Below are 18,277 nucleotides of genomic sequence, written 5' to 3' on the forward strand. Positions count from 1 at the left end.
TTTTTCATAAAAAACAGAAATATAAAAAATGGATTAATTAAAAATATTAAACAATGCAATTTTTTATACCTAAAAAATACTTTTAATGGAACATTAATTACTAATTAATAAAAAATTATTTGCCAATTAATAAAAATGAATTAACAATTACAAATAGTAATTGCCAATTCAAAAATGAATTCCCAATGAAAAAATATTATTACCAATTAAAAATATTAATTGGCAAATAAAAAATTATTTACCCATTAAAAAAATTATTCATTACCAATTAAAATAATTATTTGCCAATTAATAATTAAAAAAATAATTATCAATACCAATAAATAAAAATAAATCATTACTTAATTACATTTAATTTACTTCCCACCCAATTCCTCTATAAACCCACAACCCGCTACAGAACTTAAACGCAAAATTTAATTAAAATTAATTTATAATACCTAAAAATTTATAATTAATTTAGTATAATTAAATTACTTCCCACCCTATTCCTCTTTAAGCCCACAACCCGCTCCGGTACCAAAACCTAAAATTGACTTAAAAAAACCATTATTATTATATAAAAATAGTACACATATAATTTAAAACAAGTAAAATACTTAACAAAAAACATTTAACACATACATATTAAATACATAATGAAATACATAACAATACAAATATCGATATTAGTAACATCAATATATTTTATATTGATATTACTAACTTAGATATTACTTACCTTAGGGTCGATATTCTGTCCAACGGTATTCTTGACCTCGATATTCTGTACCTTCGATATTTCCAACTCAATATTTCTGTAGGTCTATTTTTAGGAATCGATATTTAGACTGTGCACCCTGTCACCATGTCTATATTACTGAATCCTGCATGACCATCTCACACCCGCAGGCCTAACGCTCACTAGCTGTCGGTGACTACCCCCTGCTGAGATCTGTACTGCTCCTGTTACAGAGGCAGACTGATTTCACGGCCTCCAAGCTTGCCCTACCATCTAGCAATGCCCAAGGTCCACCTCCTTGATGATGGCCCTGTTTGATAACGCTTTCTCATACTAACAATATAAGAAGGCCCATCTGCCGCTGCACCCTCGGATCTACCTTCATCGCCTGCTTGCTTGTGATTGTGGTTAGTGCAAGTGGACCCTGATAGCAACCCATTCCAACTGCCGCTGATCACTGCTCTTCCTTCACCGCCAATGGGGCCTATCCTGTTCGCTACCCATCATAACGCCACCTCCGGACCCTGAAGCTCGCAACCAGAGACAGTAAACCGGCTGGCACTTGCTCCTGCATGTGGCGGTCTGCGTGACCTCATCCGCTGCTGCACCCCCACGAACCGTAATACCTCAACCAGTGACCATTTCATAGCCTGCCTACCCCGATCAGCAGTGTCTGCCATGGGCAAGGCAGACGTTAAGCCGCCTAAGCTCACCTTTGATGCCTGCAAGTCAGCAAGAACAGAGGCGGAATTAGCGTGCGAGCAGTCTGTGATCACCACTACTGACCCACTCACCTCCACGGATAATTTTAAAGAACTTCTCTTGACAATACAATCCAGTCTGACATCCATAGAAACCAAAATGGACGCAATGAATACCCGCATTGACACCCTCACACACAAAAACAAACGCTTCGAAGAACGGATAAATGAGTCAGAGCGCCGCATCTCTGACCTAGAGGACACTACCACCACGACCGAGAACAACACTCTTGACATGGAAAAAGTCTTGAGGGTCATTGCTTCAAAAAACAACTTAGAATCTCGATGGAGACGCAACAACCTGCCTATCCTGGGCGTACCAGAATCAGCAGCTACAGGGAAAATTATGGATGAGAGAGCGCACAGATCCCTTGCCCCCGCCCTGTACCTGGAGGGAGGGAATTACGACACAGCAGGATTGGGCTGCTGATGTGGGTGGGGGAGTGGGGAGAGTTTGTTCATTAATGAAAAGTAACAACCCAGGACATTTGGCGGTACAAATCACATGTAGATCAGATACGATATAAAAGTAAACTACAGCTAGCTAAAAAAACAGGCTTTTATTAAACATTTAGCACAAGTAGAAAATCATTCATGTAACATCAATTGACAATTATAAAATCACATTATATACCTAACAATTACATATAATAAATTCATACACAGTTTTTTTAAAAATTAAAATATAAGAGTAAGTGGCATCAAAATTTGGTCTCTACGCGCGTTTCGGCGGCCAGCGCCTTCTTCCTGGAGCAGCCACACAATATTAATTGGTCGTTTTATCAAAGAGTTGATGTTAAGATAAATTTTCGTTCTCTCATTCGGAATCTTTTGGTGATAAGTTGATAAAAACTGATTGGTTCGATGAGAAAAATAGTAAATCCCGCCAACCGGAACCCTTTTATGATGAAATTGGATAAAATTCGTTCTTGGGTATTTCTCCTAGACTTTATCTAATGTGCATTGGGTTTGGTTCAGTAGACTTCAAATTGATAGTTGTTCTAATTTTCTTAAGGATCTGATAACCTAAGAAGAAGAAAGATGCTTATCCCAGGTCTCAGGTTTAGGAAAGATGTTAATCCTTAGATGTATTCCAAGCAAAGTTTTTAAAAGATCTCCCTGCCTGTAACTGGTCGGCAGGGCTCCCTATGTCCGGTGGCGGGATGCGACGTCTTGATGAGCGGCGAGCGCGGGAACATTTTTTTGCTTGGAATACATCTAAGGATTAACATCTTTCCTAAACCTGAGACCTGGGATAAGCATCTTTCTTCTTCTTAGGTTATCAGATCCTTAAGAAAATTAGAACAACTATCAATTTGAAGTCTACTGAACCAAACCCAATGCACATTAGATAAAGTCTAGGAGAAATACCCAAGAACGAATTTTATCCAATTTCATCATAAAAGGGTTCCGGTTGGCGGGATTTACTATTTTTCTCATCGAACCAATCAGTTTTTATCAACTTATCACCAAAAGATTCCGAATGAGAGAACGAAAATTTATCTTAACATCAACTCTTTGATAAAACGACCAATTAATATTGTGTGGCTGCTCCAGGAAGAAGGCGCTGGCCGCCGAAACGCGCGTAGAGACCAAATTTTGATGCCACTTACTCTTATATTTTAATTTTTAAAAAACTGTGTATGAATTTATTATATGTAATTGTTAGGTATATCATGTGATTTTATAATTGTCAATTGATGTTACATGAATGATTTTCTACTTGTGCTAAATGTTTAATAAAAGCCTGTTTTTTTAGCTAGCTGTAGTTTACTTTTATATCGTATCTGATCTACATGTGATTTGTACCGCCAAATGTCCTGGGTTGTTACTTTTCATTCGTGCATATTTCCCTGGCCTAGGAATTGTGAGATTCGTTAATTCAGGGGGTCCTTGATACATATACATTGAGAGTTTGTTCATTGCCACTTATCGATCACCTGAATAACATGAATATGACTGACCTCACTGACCGACTGGTCCACCGCCTGACACTTGCTAGAAGACTCATGATCTTTCGCCATGGAGACCCGATCTAGTGCTCCTAGATGCAACTTCTTGACCTGGAATGTGAGCGGTCTGGGAGACCCTCGCAAACTTCGCCATATACTTGCATACCTGGACCGGCACAACATACATTGTGCTCTACTCCAGGAAACGCACCTCCATCCCACGTCCTCATCCTCTTTTGCTTCCCTGTGGACAGCCAACCGATGATTCTCCTCCTACTCTACCTTCGTGCGCGGCACAGTTGTTTTGCTCAAGCGCACACTCCCCTATACCCTCATTGGGACTCTTGCTGACCCGCAAGGCAGATACAGCATCCTATGGGGCAGCTTAGCTGCACAATCCATCACGCTCGTCTCCGGTTACCGCCTGAACACTGATGACCCCAAATTCTTCAGAGTGCTCTGGGACAAAATATTGGATATTGGGTCAACACATGTGGTATGGAGAGGGGACTTCAATATCATACTAGATCCATCGTTAGAGCGCTCCCACCCTCAACCCCATCACTACTCCAATGCACATCATACCCTTAACCACATTGTTACAGACCACAGCCTTGTAGATGCATGGCTCAACCTTCACCCGCTGAACAAAGAGGGAACATGCTTTTCTACTGTACATTCATCCTGGTCCCGGATAGGCAAGTGGCTCATTTCTAGAGTCCTAATCCTGTGGCTGCTCCATGTCTCCCACTTACCGCGCACCTTTTCTGATCACTCTCCGGTCACCTCATGCTAGCGCCCCCTCACGAAGAATCTCCGTACCTGTCTTGGCGCCTGCCCATGCAGGCCCTACTAGACCCTGTCTTTAAATTCGAACTCGAACAAGAAATCGAGGATTTCTTCCCCCGCATGTTAACTTAGTCGCACAATACTCCACAGTCTGGGAAGCTTTTAAAGTTACTGTGCGCAGCATATGCATCGCCAAAGGCAGCGGGATCTTGAGGGACATCCTCTCTACAATCCGTAAATTAGAGACTGAACTCAAACACACTGAGGCCCTGCTGCAATCCACACCTACCCCTGAGTCACAAAAGCGCCTCTGTGAACTTATCACAGATTACTAAGAGACAGCCGAAAGGGAATGTAAATTCAGAGGGAAATATTTTCAAGCTCTTGTTATGGAGAAGACGAGAGGCTAGGCAAAGCCCTGGTGGCCTTGGTTCACCCCCCAGATTCTCCAACACTGTCCTTGAGATTTCTGATGAGGAAGGGCACACACATAGAGACACAGCGGAGATGGCTGCTACTTTTAAAAGATTTTACAGTACCCTATACACCTCACACAGCACACATCCTGCCGACTTCACCCCTTTCTTTGGAGATACCGTGATTACCTGGCTTGGGGACAACCAGAGGGAATTCCTTCTTGCGCATCACGAGGACAATGAGATCGTTGCCGCCATAATGCAGCTGCAATCTAGCAAATCCCCTGGCCCAGATGGCTTCCCTGCTGAATTCCGTAACATACTTATCCCTGTCCTGCGGCATGTCTATGAGAAGGCCAGAGAGACGGGCATAGTCCCCCGTCCATGCGTGAGGTGCTTATAACATCCTTACCTAAACCGGGAAAACCGCCTACACAATGTGACTCCTACAGGCCCCTCTCCCTCATTAACGGAGACGTTAAAATTTTAGCTAAATTAATTGCGAATCGCATTAGCCTCTTCATGACTTCTCTGGTCCTCCCTGACCAGTCTGGGTTTGTACCTAGCAGAGGTACCTCCCACAACCTTTGGACCCCATTTGTTGTCCTCCAGGACATTGATCCTGACATGAACATGGTGGCTGTCTTTCTTGACACCACCAAGGCGTTTGACTCCCTTGAATGGGACTACTTGGCATTTGTCCTTCAACGCATGGGCTTCCCCCCTCTCTTTCTGGCATGGATAAACCCACTCTACACAGGCCTTCAGGCCAGTGTCCTGATCAATGGGACCAGATCCTCTCCCCTCACCGCAGCCAGAGGCACCAGGCAGGGGTGTCCACTGTCCCTCATCCTCTTCGGCCTTGCAATTGAACCCCTAGCCGCTAAGGTCCGCCAACATTTTCGTGACCACGCTCTCATTTACCTAGAATGGCAGATACTGATCTCTCTGTATGCCAACGACCTCACCCTCTATCTATGCAACCCGGAAAGACATCCTTAGTCCCATGTTACGGCTACTCATCCTCTTTTGACACCTCTCAGGCCTTAACATTAACTGGGGGAAATCCCAAATCTTTCCACTCACTGAGGCCTGTCCACAGTTCACTTCGGACTACCTCCTCACTTGGGGTGAGGACAGAATCAAATACTTGGGGATAGTCGTCATCCATAATCGTCCTGCCTTGATGGCGTCAAATTATAGGCGCGTTTTAGACCTTCTTACCGACAAAATCCCCGGTTGGATTGCTATGCCAATATCAATGGCCGAGAGATCTTTAGTTATAAAGATGGTAATCCTGCCTAAATTGCTCTACCTCTTCATCAACATCCCCTGTGCCCCCAGCAGACACTTCTTTCAAGCACTAAAATCCCAACTCATCCGCCTTATATGGGGAGGGAAACAAGCTAGATTGCGCTGGGACATTGTTACACAGACTTTAAGCACGGGGGTTTGAGATCCCGCATTTAGAGCTGTATTTCAGCTGTGCCTAGGCCCACTTTCCGGTGTATTGGATGGACCCCCCCATACATGCCCCACTTAGCAATCGAAGACAGATACATGTCTCCAACCACTTGCTCCATATATTTAAGAACACCTGCCGTCCTACGACGTCTCGCCTCCTCCACTGTAGACTGCACCACTAGCGCTTGGCACGACCTTGCTCACCACCTCCATTTTACCACGTTATATTCCCCTTTACTGCCTCTCGGAGAACGGCTAGACCTCCTGGTCACACGTGAGGGTAGCTGCTGCCATCTTCTCCGTAGGCTTGCATTCAGACATGGGGTCAGCTGTATACAAACGGCACATTTCGCACTAGTGACGACTTCTTCGGAACTATCAAGCCACCACCCTAGAGCGCTTCTACTACATCGGCCTACAACAGGATGTCAAAGCCCTCACCCTGTGCTTCCCACGGGAACCTCCTATGCTATCTCCACTGCATAATCTCCTACAGAAAGACACCCAGGCACAGGCTATTTCAATGCTTTATCGCACCACTCAAAAAGACTGCATACAGACCCCCATCAGCCAGGACCCGTTGGGAGGATGAACTAGAATCCCCTATCACTGATGATCAGTAGTCATTCTACCGTCAACAAACCGGGAACATATCGGCTAGCAGTCAGTTGCGCATCATCCACTATAGATATTTACACCACCTCTACTATACCCCTGCGCACTTGATGCGCCTTCATCTCCGTAACATCGACCGCTGTAACCGATGTGGGAGTGAGGGTGCAGATTTCAGATACTTAGCCTGAGACTGTCCCCCCCCATCCGTAGGTACTGGACGGAGGTGTTGGGGGCGCTCAATACAATGACTGGACTGCATGTCCCAGAAGACCCTCTTGTTACACTGTTGGGATACACCGAAGCATTGGCCACCCCGCAGCCGAAATACATTTCCCTGGCACTCTTACTAGCGAAAAGACGAGTAGCCTGCAGATGGGGTCGGGGAAGGGCACCCAAATTCAAAGTCTGACCTTATCTATTGCCAAGAACAACTAACCACTTACGCTGATCTTCTACCACCTTCTTTCCCACCCTCGAGACATTTGGACCCCTCTCCCGTCATATCTCCTGGAACAGGCCAACAACCCCGACTCAGCCACAGAACCCAATCAGGCAGATGATGGGGTTCAGTGATGACAAGTGTAATGTAATATAAATGTCTTAACATGGTCATGGAGATTGTCAACAAGATGATTAAGTCTGAAAAACCTGCCTCCACTGATGTACACTGCTAGGATCATTTGTATACTGTGGGTTTGGTCATATTGTAATGTCCATACGATAAGTGGTATGGGATGTTTTTGAACACCGTCACCTATGCTTAAAATCAATAAAGAAATTTTCCAAAAAATAAATACATTCGTGTTTGTTTAGGCACTGGGAGTTTAAGTGATGTGCCCAGAATTGAGCCACGTGCCATGTGGGGATTCAAACCCTAGTCCCTAGGTTCTCAGGTCAGCAGCTCTAGGCCACATCAACTCCATAGTCCCTGAGTCACCCTTTCAAGCCCACCAAAGCATTTTTGTAATGCTAACTTATCAAAAATTGCTTATCTGAAATACACTAAACCTAGCAAAGGCACAGCAAAAATGTCTGCTCGAATGGCAAGTTTGTTATCATTTGTTTCCATGGACGAACACATTTGGTTTGTGAGTTATGGTTTGCATCACTGTTGTATGAGTTATGGACTGGGAGTTAATCACAGCTTGTGAATGTCAGTGATTTTTAATTTTATTTCATAACCATAACTCTACTTAAACTGTGTTTTTTAAAGGCAATGCATATAGCTTCAATGCACATCTATAAGATTAGAATAGAAAGAAAGTGGAAAACAAGTCAAACAGTTTGTGACTATATGTTCAGGTGAGTGACACGCTGCAGCATCTTGCAATAAGAATCATGGTTCAGAAGTACCCTTGTGAAAATCGCAGTGCAGAGAACCACAACCAAGAGGATTCCTTATGATGCCCAAGCAAATGCTGAATGCTGAGGCTAGTGTCTTGGTATTGAGCTAATGCATGTCACTGTGTAGGTCTGCAATCTCAGGTACAATTTTAGCATTTTATCGAGCAATCACCAAGTATTTTTCCTCCCAGCCCAACTGTATACATGACATTACTGGCCTGACTGCCACCAGTGTGGCTGGGAAGATAAGTGACTCAATTATTGCTTCACCCCACCTAGGCTCTGGCCTGTGCCACAGAATGCTCTTTCAGCCATTCTAAGACTTACTACCTGAGCAATAGGTGTAACCGCTATTTAATTTCCTTATACGTTGTGAGGAGGTGGCTATGCCCACTTTTGTTTTGTACTGAAAACCACACTCAAATGTCCCTTGTACCTTTGCATAAAGGTTTCAGATCATAAGGTGCTCCTCTTATGTAGGGCAAGCTACATTGCAGGCACAAACGTAGTCAGATTGTGCATTGAATGCCACCAAAAAAGTGTCCTGTTTTAGCCCCACAATTTTATAATGAAAACTTTATTTGCAAAGTCTTTACAATGTATCAAATAGCAACATTTTATGTACACTGAGTTATACTCAGACCCTCAGTGAATCAGAAATAAATTTGGTAACTGAAGTGAGATTGTGAATGATGACCTCCATTCATATCTTCTCAAGAAATGTATAAACATCCATCCTCATCAAATTGTTATTATTTTTCTTCACAGATGTTTACTTTATTGCAACCTTGTCGTTTTTGTGGAAGGTCTCCGTTATAACGCTGGTCAGTTGTCTACCACTCTACGTCTTGAAATATCTGCGAAGAAGATTCTCGCCACCAAATTATTCGAAGCTCACAACATAAGCTACCACTTTGCGCAGCAGAACTGAACTTTGCACATTTGAGATGGATAACAAAATTGTATAATCAATATTCTAACAACTATTTACAACAGTTGTGTTATGCAGTAATCAATAACAATACGCCTGAGAGATTAAGGCTTGAACTACAGTGAACTTAATCCAAACAAGTGAACAAACTCGACCGAAAGCTGACTGCTTAATGAGCACCAGGTTTTCAAAGATCTTTTCCTTGAAAGATCCATCTATGTCTGGTGTATTTAAAGCCCACTGGCATTGTTGGCACTTGTTAATTGTTTTGTCATTAACTTGAGCTGAGAGGTGTAATCTTTGAAATTTACCATCGTTCCACTTAACAGGCTTCTTCAGGTGTCAAAGAAATGTGCCCTTTTTTTCTTTAAAATGCTGGCGAGGAGATGTTGATGGTGCTGAATTCTTCCTTTGTGCTGACTGTGTTATATTTTTACTCTGATCACATCATTTACTTTTGGATGAACCTTGCTTGGTATTGTAATTGGGGAGAGAGGTTCTATGGCCATTTGGTTGCTCTGCCTGCCACATTCTTTGTCTTTTGTGAGTGGTGTTGTGATAAAGCTTGGTATTGGCTGTGGCCTCCACTGCTTGTCACAGAACTGAAAGGGATGCAGTTTTCCTTTTGTTGATAATGAAAATACTTACATTGTTCAAATCTTGATTTGGCGGGTATGCATGAGTTCTCACAGATCACCAACTTCTGTCTAAGTGTTTGTTAACCCAGTTATAAAACAATGAAGAGGAAACTTCAATATCCTATTTTACGTTACTTTCAGAAGAGTCTACCATGAAAAGATGACGTAGACTTATTTCCTAATATTTCACTCCAAGCTAGGGTCGAAATGGCACGAATACAACTAGGCAGTATGTTCTCTCGAGCACAACCTAAGCTTAAACACAGCCTTATCCCAGGAACCTGCAACTGATTGCCTTTCAGTGTGCCACCAATGAGGTAAGGGAGTGGTCTTGATCCTTTGACAGCATGGAAGACATGACTCTAATCCTCAGCAAGACTGGGAGGAAGGGTCAAGAGTCCTTTCACTCTGTAAAGTAGCTTTAAACATGTTTCCTGTTCAGATGGTCCTAGGAAGCTGAGAATCCGACGCACAAGAGCAGACCTTGTGGCAGCACCCTCCAGAAGAGGTTTTAGAGTGAAACAGCATTTTGATGACTAAGTAGATTGCAGCCTTCAGAACTAAACAACTAAATCCATATGTTGTAAGCAAAGAGAGGAATGATGGAAAAGCTAGGTTAACTTCATGGAGACATTTTTGAGTGTATTCTATTTTACTAGATCACTTTGGCCACATATTGCGTCTTGCTGTTGCATATTCTTTTACAACTCACTGGGATTCGTCATGCAGCCATCTTTGTTTGTCATTTTATGCTTCTTTCACTAATCCATGTATCAACACGTAGTTCCTATTCCACAGCGTGTTCCTTTCTCATTACCGCAAAGATGGATGAAATGTATCTTATCGTCACACGTTTCTTGTTCCGCCGGGAGTCCACCCATGGCTTTCCAAGTAGGATCAGATCCGCATCTCATTTGCATAGTTTTAGTAGGAAAATCAACATCACTATTTCCATATATAGACTAGCTGCACGAGATAAGTCGAATCCCTACAAAATAATAATGCCACTAAGTTGTTGTTCTGACTACATGTTTTGATCCATATTAATTGTTGCACTTTCTGAGCAGTTTGTGTTACACAATATAATTGAGTATTTTCTGCTGTCAGTGTTGTTTACACCGACTTTTAAAATTGTTTGAAAAATTCCCAAAAGTTTGACCTGTTTCTCAAGGAACGTATTTAGCAAATGTCTAACTGTGCAGAATTGTTTCTTTTTTAAATATTGAAATGCATATTTTTCGTTTTTCAAAGGTATGTATATATACAACTAAAGTCTTGTCAGTTGTACACAATGAATTATAATTTCAATGTATTTTTTTGATCATAAAGAGTAATACTTTGACTCTTCCCCAATCAGCCTCCTACCCACCTCCCTCACACAGTTTTGCATTAAATGTGTTTTGAAAATATTTGAAATCCTGTTTGTGGCTAGATAGAGCTGCCACTGTTCTATATCTGCAAACTCCTAAATGGACTGTAATTTCCCGGGTATCCTGATCTTGCAGCAGGACGTGTAAAATCTGGAGACGAGTTATTGTGATGTTGGCATTAGTAGAAATACTCGGGTCAGCCTGACAATGTTATTTGTGGGTTTAATTGTATTGAATAGATGTCAGTCAGGCGGAAGCATAGTGTTCAATTGAAAGAGGGAGTAATTGTACATGGCAATTTAAGGTAATATTTTTGAATCGTAGGGTCTCAATGCAAGTTCCCTGAATGTTGGTGAGGGAATACTGAATGGATGAAGTCTCCAATTTCAGACTATATTCTCACAGCTAAATCTAGACATTACAAAGATATTTTCCTCAGAATTGGGGATAACATGGACCAGGGAATATTTGGTAAAAATCCATATGTTTTCCAGCTTTCATAGTAAATAAGAGGCCAACATTCACACCCGGTACCTCTTGCTGGAGCACTTGGTAAATGAATGCTGGGGCTTTTTGATGGACCTTGGTTTTGGTGGCTAAGAGGTGCCAGAGTAGGTGAGTGGGGAGCATTTGCACTTTCCCACATGCTGTAGTTAGGGGGCAGGTTGAGGTCAGGCAAAGCAGCTGTCTGCAGCCCGCTGCATCTTTGTCAAAGGTCTAGAGGTCTGGGCCAGGAATTGTTGGTTCAGAAATTTGCAGACCTAGTACTTCCAGGGCCAGAGACATTGGGGAAGTCAGAATGTCCTGGAGCAGTGTCTCTTCAGATCATTGGGGATAAGTTTTGAGCCACTCATAATGGGAACCCAACTAAGGGGGAGTGATGTGCAGGTTAGCAGGTTAGAATACAGTTATGGACATGGCTGAGCTTCGCTGACAATATCAGTCGTATCTCGCACATTTTGCGGGATTAATTGATGAAGCAGGGTGGTTTTTGCTGCAGTGCTTAAGCAGGAGAGTCTGAATGCCAAATATAGCTTTTACAGGATCTGGGGTAGTATGCTGGTGCGTTTATTTTATTTTATTTTGTGATTTTTTTATGTTTAGATTACTTGTCAAGCAAAGGCTTAATTTTGAGAGGTTTCAGGCAGCTTGAGAACTGGTTGTCTGCTAAGCACTCTGGTTTCTCATTTGTGGTTGATTATTATGTGATTGAGTTAGATATGAATACTACACACACCAGAATTGAAGCTGGTATAGATCTTTAAGGGCCGGTATCATGTGGTTAGATGTCTTTTGTTGGCATAGGTGGTGGGTGGAAGGCTGCTTTTAGATGAACTAGTGTGGTATCAGGGAGTGCAGTGAGCAGGCACCATACTTTAAATGGGAAAGGATTGTATGTATGATTTATAGTTTTATCTTATACAGAAGTCTAACAAGTCAAATTTCCTTAGGATTTCTGGATTATGTGCTACCTGGTGATGAGCGGTGATTCCATTTTGAAGTAATAGTATTTGTTGCTGTTTGTGTCTGAGGGGTTAATGCCTCACAGAAACGTTGCCAAGATCAGTCTTTTTTTAAATCGTTCTCCATGGAATCTTTTGATGAGAATAAATTTCATTTTGGTGGATTCCGTTTTGCTTAGGAGGCTGAGATTCTAGGTTTTGATGAGAAAGAGAGCAACACTTTTAGCCCTTGGATTGTTAGACCAACAGTACTTTGTGCTTCTGTGCTCTTGGTTTACTGGTAGTTGGTGGTGTTCAAGTGACAAAGACTAATACAAGGATACACCTTTATGGTTGCATTTTATACTGGTGAGAATGGCATGTAGATTGAATGCACTGAATACCACAGGCAAATCATGGAGAACTAGCTGGCAGAGGTCATCCTTGTTTGTGATTTGGAGGGTATTATGTGTCATCTTGCTGTGGGCCATTTTCATTTTGCTGAATTTGGCCAATTTTCAGATAGCAGGCTTTTACACCTTGTTTAATGGGTTGTTGCTTGCTAACATAGTATATGAGTGTTTGCATCATTCCACGGGTTTATGAATCTAACTGGCCAGCTGAGTCCCCAGAGATTTTACCAAGTTCTAATATAAAAAAACATTTTCCCCTTAGCAACTTCATAAATTTATTAGCAAGCAAAGGGAATATATGACATAAATAGACTCAGTGTTGAAGAGTGTGTATCCTTTCAACCTTTTTTATTAATTTCTGTATATTTTGAGAATAATGACATGTTTCTAAGAATAATAATATGGCCCTATTTATTTCGGTGTCTCCTTAATTAGTCTATATGTTAAAATATTGGAAATTATATGGGTTAAGAAATGTTTTTTACTTCGTTAGATAAATCATGTTAACAGTGTTACCTTGACATTGACATTTTTAAAGTCTGACTTCAGAGAGTTTAATACATCGCATTGTTTCAAGAATTGTTTTAGATCCGCTTGTATAGTGAACCCATCAAGAAAAGTTAGAATTGTAAAAATAAGTTATAGAAAAGCATTTTCAAATGTGTCTAACACAAGGTGGATGAAACATTTAAAATTACATTGGTTGACTTATATTTTAATATTTATTCATGTGCATTATTAAATTATTCATGTAGAAAAAGAGAAATGTCACTTAAAGAGCTCAAACAACGGAGGCCATATTAAAGTATGTACTTTTTTCCACACAAGACATTGAGCTGTACCAATTGTTGGGATGTTATTTGAAATGCATATATTTCTATTGAAGATTTGTAAAGCATTTGGCTTTTAGTACTGTAAATAAATTCAGTCACCTAGGTGGAACTGGAAAATGCATATATAGATAAACGTGTTCCTTCTGTTTCAAGCTCAATCCAATAAATATGACCAATTTTTCGATAGGCTGTAAAATAGGATCCTTTACGTTGTGTTACAAAATTCATATGTTATTAGTCAGTAATGCCAAAGTGCCCTTCTGTGTGATAGTGCACTTTACAGGCACAGTAAGCATGTGATGGTATGTTATCTAAATATGTTACCAAGCCAGTCTCCTATGTTTATGATAAATGCAGCCTTTCCAGAAAAAAGTTGTTTTCTTATAGCTATCTTGACTTTTGCTTGTCCCCATTTTACTTCAAAGTGTTCTAAAAAGGAAAGATGTTTTTTAATTGAAAGTCAGTGATGGTGTTTATGAGATATTTTGGAGAGTTTCTGCACAGGGGTTGCTTTTTTTTTGTTTTATCTATGTGCTGATTTCTCCAAATAGAGCGAGATCTGGGAAAAAGTTTTTACAATTGCTATTGAATGGAAAAAGAAGATTTTAGTCCTGGCTTTCTCATCACTAAGTCAACCTTTGACTAAAATGTCACCTGAAGTATAAACACCTATTTTTCTAATTGTCTTTCATTTTTAGGCTGCAATTTTAAAATATATTTATCCCTAATTCTGAAATGCTTACTGCTAGAATTTCCCATCTCTTTCAAATGACTTAAAAAAAGACAAGAACAGTTAATAAAATTGATGGGTTCAGAGTTTACATTGTAGATGTACAGCCCACAGGTAGATCATTTCCTGATATGAATCACCCAATCATGTTTCCTTACAGTGTGTGATGACTTGTAAATGTGCTGAACCACTTTGTCACAAATTACTCACTAATCAACAAAGAGATATTGCAATTAGAGTTCATATTTTACTGCACTTGATTTTGTATTTTACTTGCTTGTCCAACACTCACTTGTTAGGATTGGGTTTTTGGATTCAGCGTGCTTCCGTTGGTATGAAGAGTCTTGATTGCTTTTGGTATTCCAAATTTTTACACATTCAGTAGTAAGTACTATTAGAGGAGTGATGCAATCGGAACATGAAGAAAATGCCAGGGCACACAGAAAGAGGGCCCATGTGTCTTTACAGGAGCAATACAAAATATTACTATAAATAATAATGATGTATTAAGGCATTAGAGACCACCATGGTTATCTTAACAGCAAACAATTTCAAACTAGGATGAAAGGAATTTTTTATTGGTTGGCAAAATTAATTAACCATTATAGGTGCCAGATTTCTGGGATGTTGCGTTCATGAGCTCTGTAATGATGGCCATACCTTTTGAGAATGCAAAACCAATTTAGGGGAGGCTGTGGTTGCCTCATCTTCTTTGCTCATTTAGTTTTCGACCCCTCCCCCCTCAATAGACTTCCAAATTATGGCAATTGTAACACAAGATATGGATCACTCTGCTGTTTTTGATCTATACAGAATCCACCTTGCCATTTTCCAAAGTCCACAGTGTCACTGGATACATATCATCCAGCCACCTAAAAAGTGGTGAAACTCGTGACTGTGTCTTTTTACAGTTGAGTGAAGGATTCTATATCTAAATATATATAGCTCTCTCTCTCTCCCTCCATTGAGGGGGGTCTTGGTGACCTAATAAATCACAAATCTGAAGGTTGTGCGGTTTGTAAATGTCGCCAGAACTCTGAAATGGTAATATATGATCACATTACAATGTGCCTGTTATGCATTTATTTACAATACATGTTTATCGGGAAAAACTGTTTTCCTCGAAGTGCAGCTAATAACAAGCTCTGATTGGAATTTGAATGTTTAGGTTTTGTTAAAAATATTGTTGATAAAACAGTGGACAGTGGTGAGGGTCAGTGGATTCATGTAATGCTGTGGCTGCATTGTTTATTGCATAGTTATGGATGTTCAGCAGTTGGCATATAATATGCCACATCATTTGCAAACTAAACAAAAATATGATGGATGAAATTAATACTGCCAGAGTGTGCTGTTTAACTTGAATAGCTGTGCTGCATAATCCTAGCAGCCTTGACATTGGTAAAGATCTGCAGAGCAGCCTGGGCAATACCCATCATAATACAACTCTTATTTCAGAGGGGAAACACGTGTTACCCCTGTCCTGAATTTGTTTTAATTTCATATAGCATAGCAAAAACAACTTTTATTGCAGAGTGATCTTTTATCTAAAAAAGTGAAATTCTTCTGTTGTTAAATAAAGAAAAATACAATTCCGTTTTCAAATCCTTTTTTTTCAAAAGCCTCCAAAGCTTACATTTCTTAAATACTTAACAGAATATTGATGCTGCATACTTGTGTTGGTTGTACATTGGATTATTTTCAAGAGTCATGTAAAAAAGAGAGCTTTGTTTATCAATGCTATACAATGTTCCTATTCATTCATTTTACATTTCTGGGCATTTTTTTCAGCTAAGGAAACCCTCTGGGGTTTTATGGAGTTTCACAATCTCCAGCAGCTGGAAAGTGCATATCTGTGCTTCATGCACCACAGGTCACAGGGGCATGTTGATGTAACACTACACTGATAATAACTTTTTTCTTTAATGATAATCATTATTTTACGTTTGAGATCTCTGCAAGTTGTTGACCTTGATTCTTTTTACAGTGCTTATTATAATTGTGATTGAAAGAAACCTTGGTGTCATTGTGTTTTACAGATGTGCCAGTTGTTGTTTTATTTCCATGGCTGCGCACCTATTCACGAATTGAAGAGCAAAAGATTTGTTTTTAAATTGAATAATATTTATTGTGCCACTCTCGAGAACAAGATGTACATTTAATATATTCACGTACAATATGAATGCAATTTATTTATTGTGGTGTGGAGTTTCATGTTTTAAGCAGTTACACATTTAAAAGGGATTAATTTGAAAATAAAGGATTCTTACGCAACTAACAACGTGTATATTCTTTTATGTCTCCTCTCCTTGTTCCATTATTTTTGTGGTATAGTCATTCATTCATGAACTCAATGTAGTGTTTTGTATAGTGCTCCTGCCAAGTTTTGTAAGTTTAAACGCTCTGTTCGTGTTATAGAGAACACACATTGGAGACAATTATCGGGTGAGCAGGGAAAAGCAGTAGTAATTAGTCACGACCATGTACCAGGGGGAATAAATGAGTTTCGAGGCGTATAAGAGGCCAGCCCTTCTAACGCTTCTTAATCAAGAGCTATTTTTTAAATGTATTATATGTATTTGATGTAGTGGGGCTTAGCCCTACGATACAAGACGCACTTTACAATATATTTTTTATTTTAGCGGGACAGGTATATGGTGTCTCTACATTCCACATTTGTGTTTTTACATTACACATATTTAAATTACATTGAATTCGTTTATAAATTCAGACATTGAAAAGCGATGTGATTTGCAGAAAATCACACGACTTGTGTGTGAAGTGTCGAAGTCAGGATTTTAACTTTTATTCGTAGGTTTCAGGTTCAGGAACCGCTAGACCAAACCCAGCGCTGGGACTGTGGGGAAATGAAAATACAATTTAACAAACCTATTTTGGTTTAGTCTACGTGTTATATCACCTCCCAGTTGTGACTCATTTTTACCCAGCCTCATTCTCGATGTTTTTTTTGTTGGTGAAGTGAAGTTGGGCCGTTTTAACTCCTTGAGAATGTAGAAAACTGAATAAGAGAAACGTTTTTCTTCTTTATACAACTTTTTCCACGCACTGTAAGCTGCCAAAACATTTTCAAACCAAAAAATACAGCAACTAAAGTTCAGTTCCAAAACAGCAACTGCAGCATTTTTTATGCAAAGTAGAGAGCGCAGAGAAAGTGGGTGTGAGACTTAACCTCCTCAAGGTTACATATGGGTGGCTGATGCTGTATTTTTTTCCAGTTGTATTTTATTCTACATTGTTAAAACTTCAAACCTAATCAACAAAAACATTCTTAAATCATGGTAGGATTTTTAGTCGAAGTCTGCTTCAGGAAAGAAAACTCCAATTCCAACTGTAGTTAAGCTGTATAGACCTACAGAGCCCCTAGCACAATGACATGTCACTGTTTGTGCACTCCATTTCTCCAGGAAACAGAATGCCATGATTGAGACCTTTTGTTGATAACTGCTTCCTTGTTCTGATCCGTTTTTTTGGTAGTGCCTTAAGGTGGCATTCAATGAAATTCTTTAGTCAGTTGTCAACCAATGTACATGTATGCACACATTGCCAAGAAATCATAATCACACAACTGCAGTCACCCAATTTTCCTCTGTAGTTGATTGTGCCATCAGCCTGCCTGGCTTGTCACTATGCATACTGAGATCTCACATCCCAAATGTTTAAGCCTGCCCTTCCATTTTAAAGGCAGATCCATTATCTCCGAGTCTGGCACTATTCGTGTGCACCAAATCCACCCCATATATTCTCTTAAGATTACTTTTAAAGCAGACCCCAGCCATGAGCTGTTACTTGTTGGCTTACTCGTTGTTCTACTATGGAACCAAAATGTTCATTGTCCTA

At 40.3% G+C, this 18,277-nt stretch overlaps 1 protein-coding gene across 1 annotated transcript in view; it reads left to right on the plus strand.

Annotated features, from left to right (window-relative positions):
• The window catches only part of ATP9A (ATPase phospholipid transporting 9A), a 482,075-nt gene extending 465,378 nt beyond the window's left edge, over positions 1-16,697 (plus strand). The window contains exon 28 of the mRNA XM_086932451.1: positions 8,831-16,697. Within this exon, the coding sequence (XP_086788577.1) occupies positions 8,831-8,967 (137 nt within the window). The 3' untranslated portion in view covers positions 8,968-16,697. The remainder of the gene's footprint in view (positions 1-8,830) is intronic.
• The last annotated feature ends 1,580 nt before the right edge of the window (positions 16,698-18,277 follow it).

This window comes from Lissotriton vulgaris, chromosome 7 (genome assembly GCF_964263255.1).
Source record: "Lissotriton vulgaris chromosome 7, aLisVul1.2, whole genome shotgun sequence".
NCBI lineage: Eukaryota > Metazoa > Chordata > Amphibia > Caudata > Salamandridae > Lissotriton > Lissotriton vulgaris.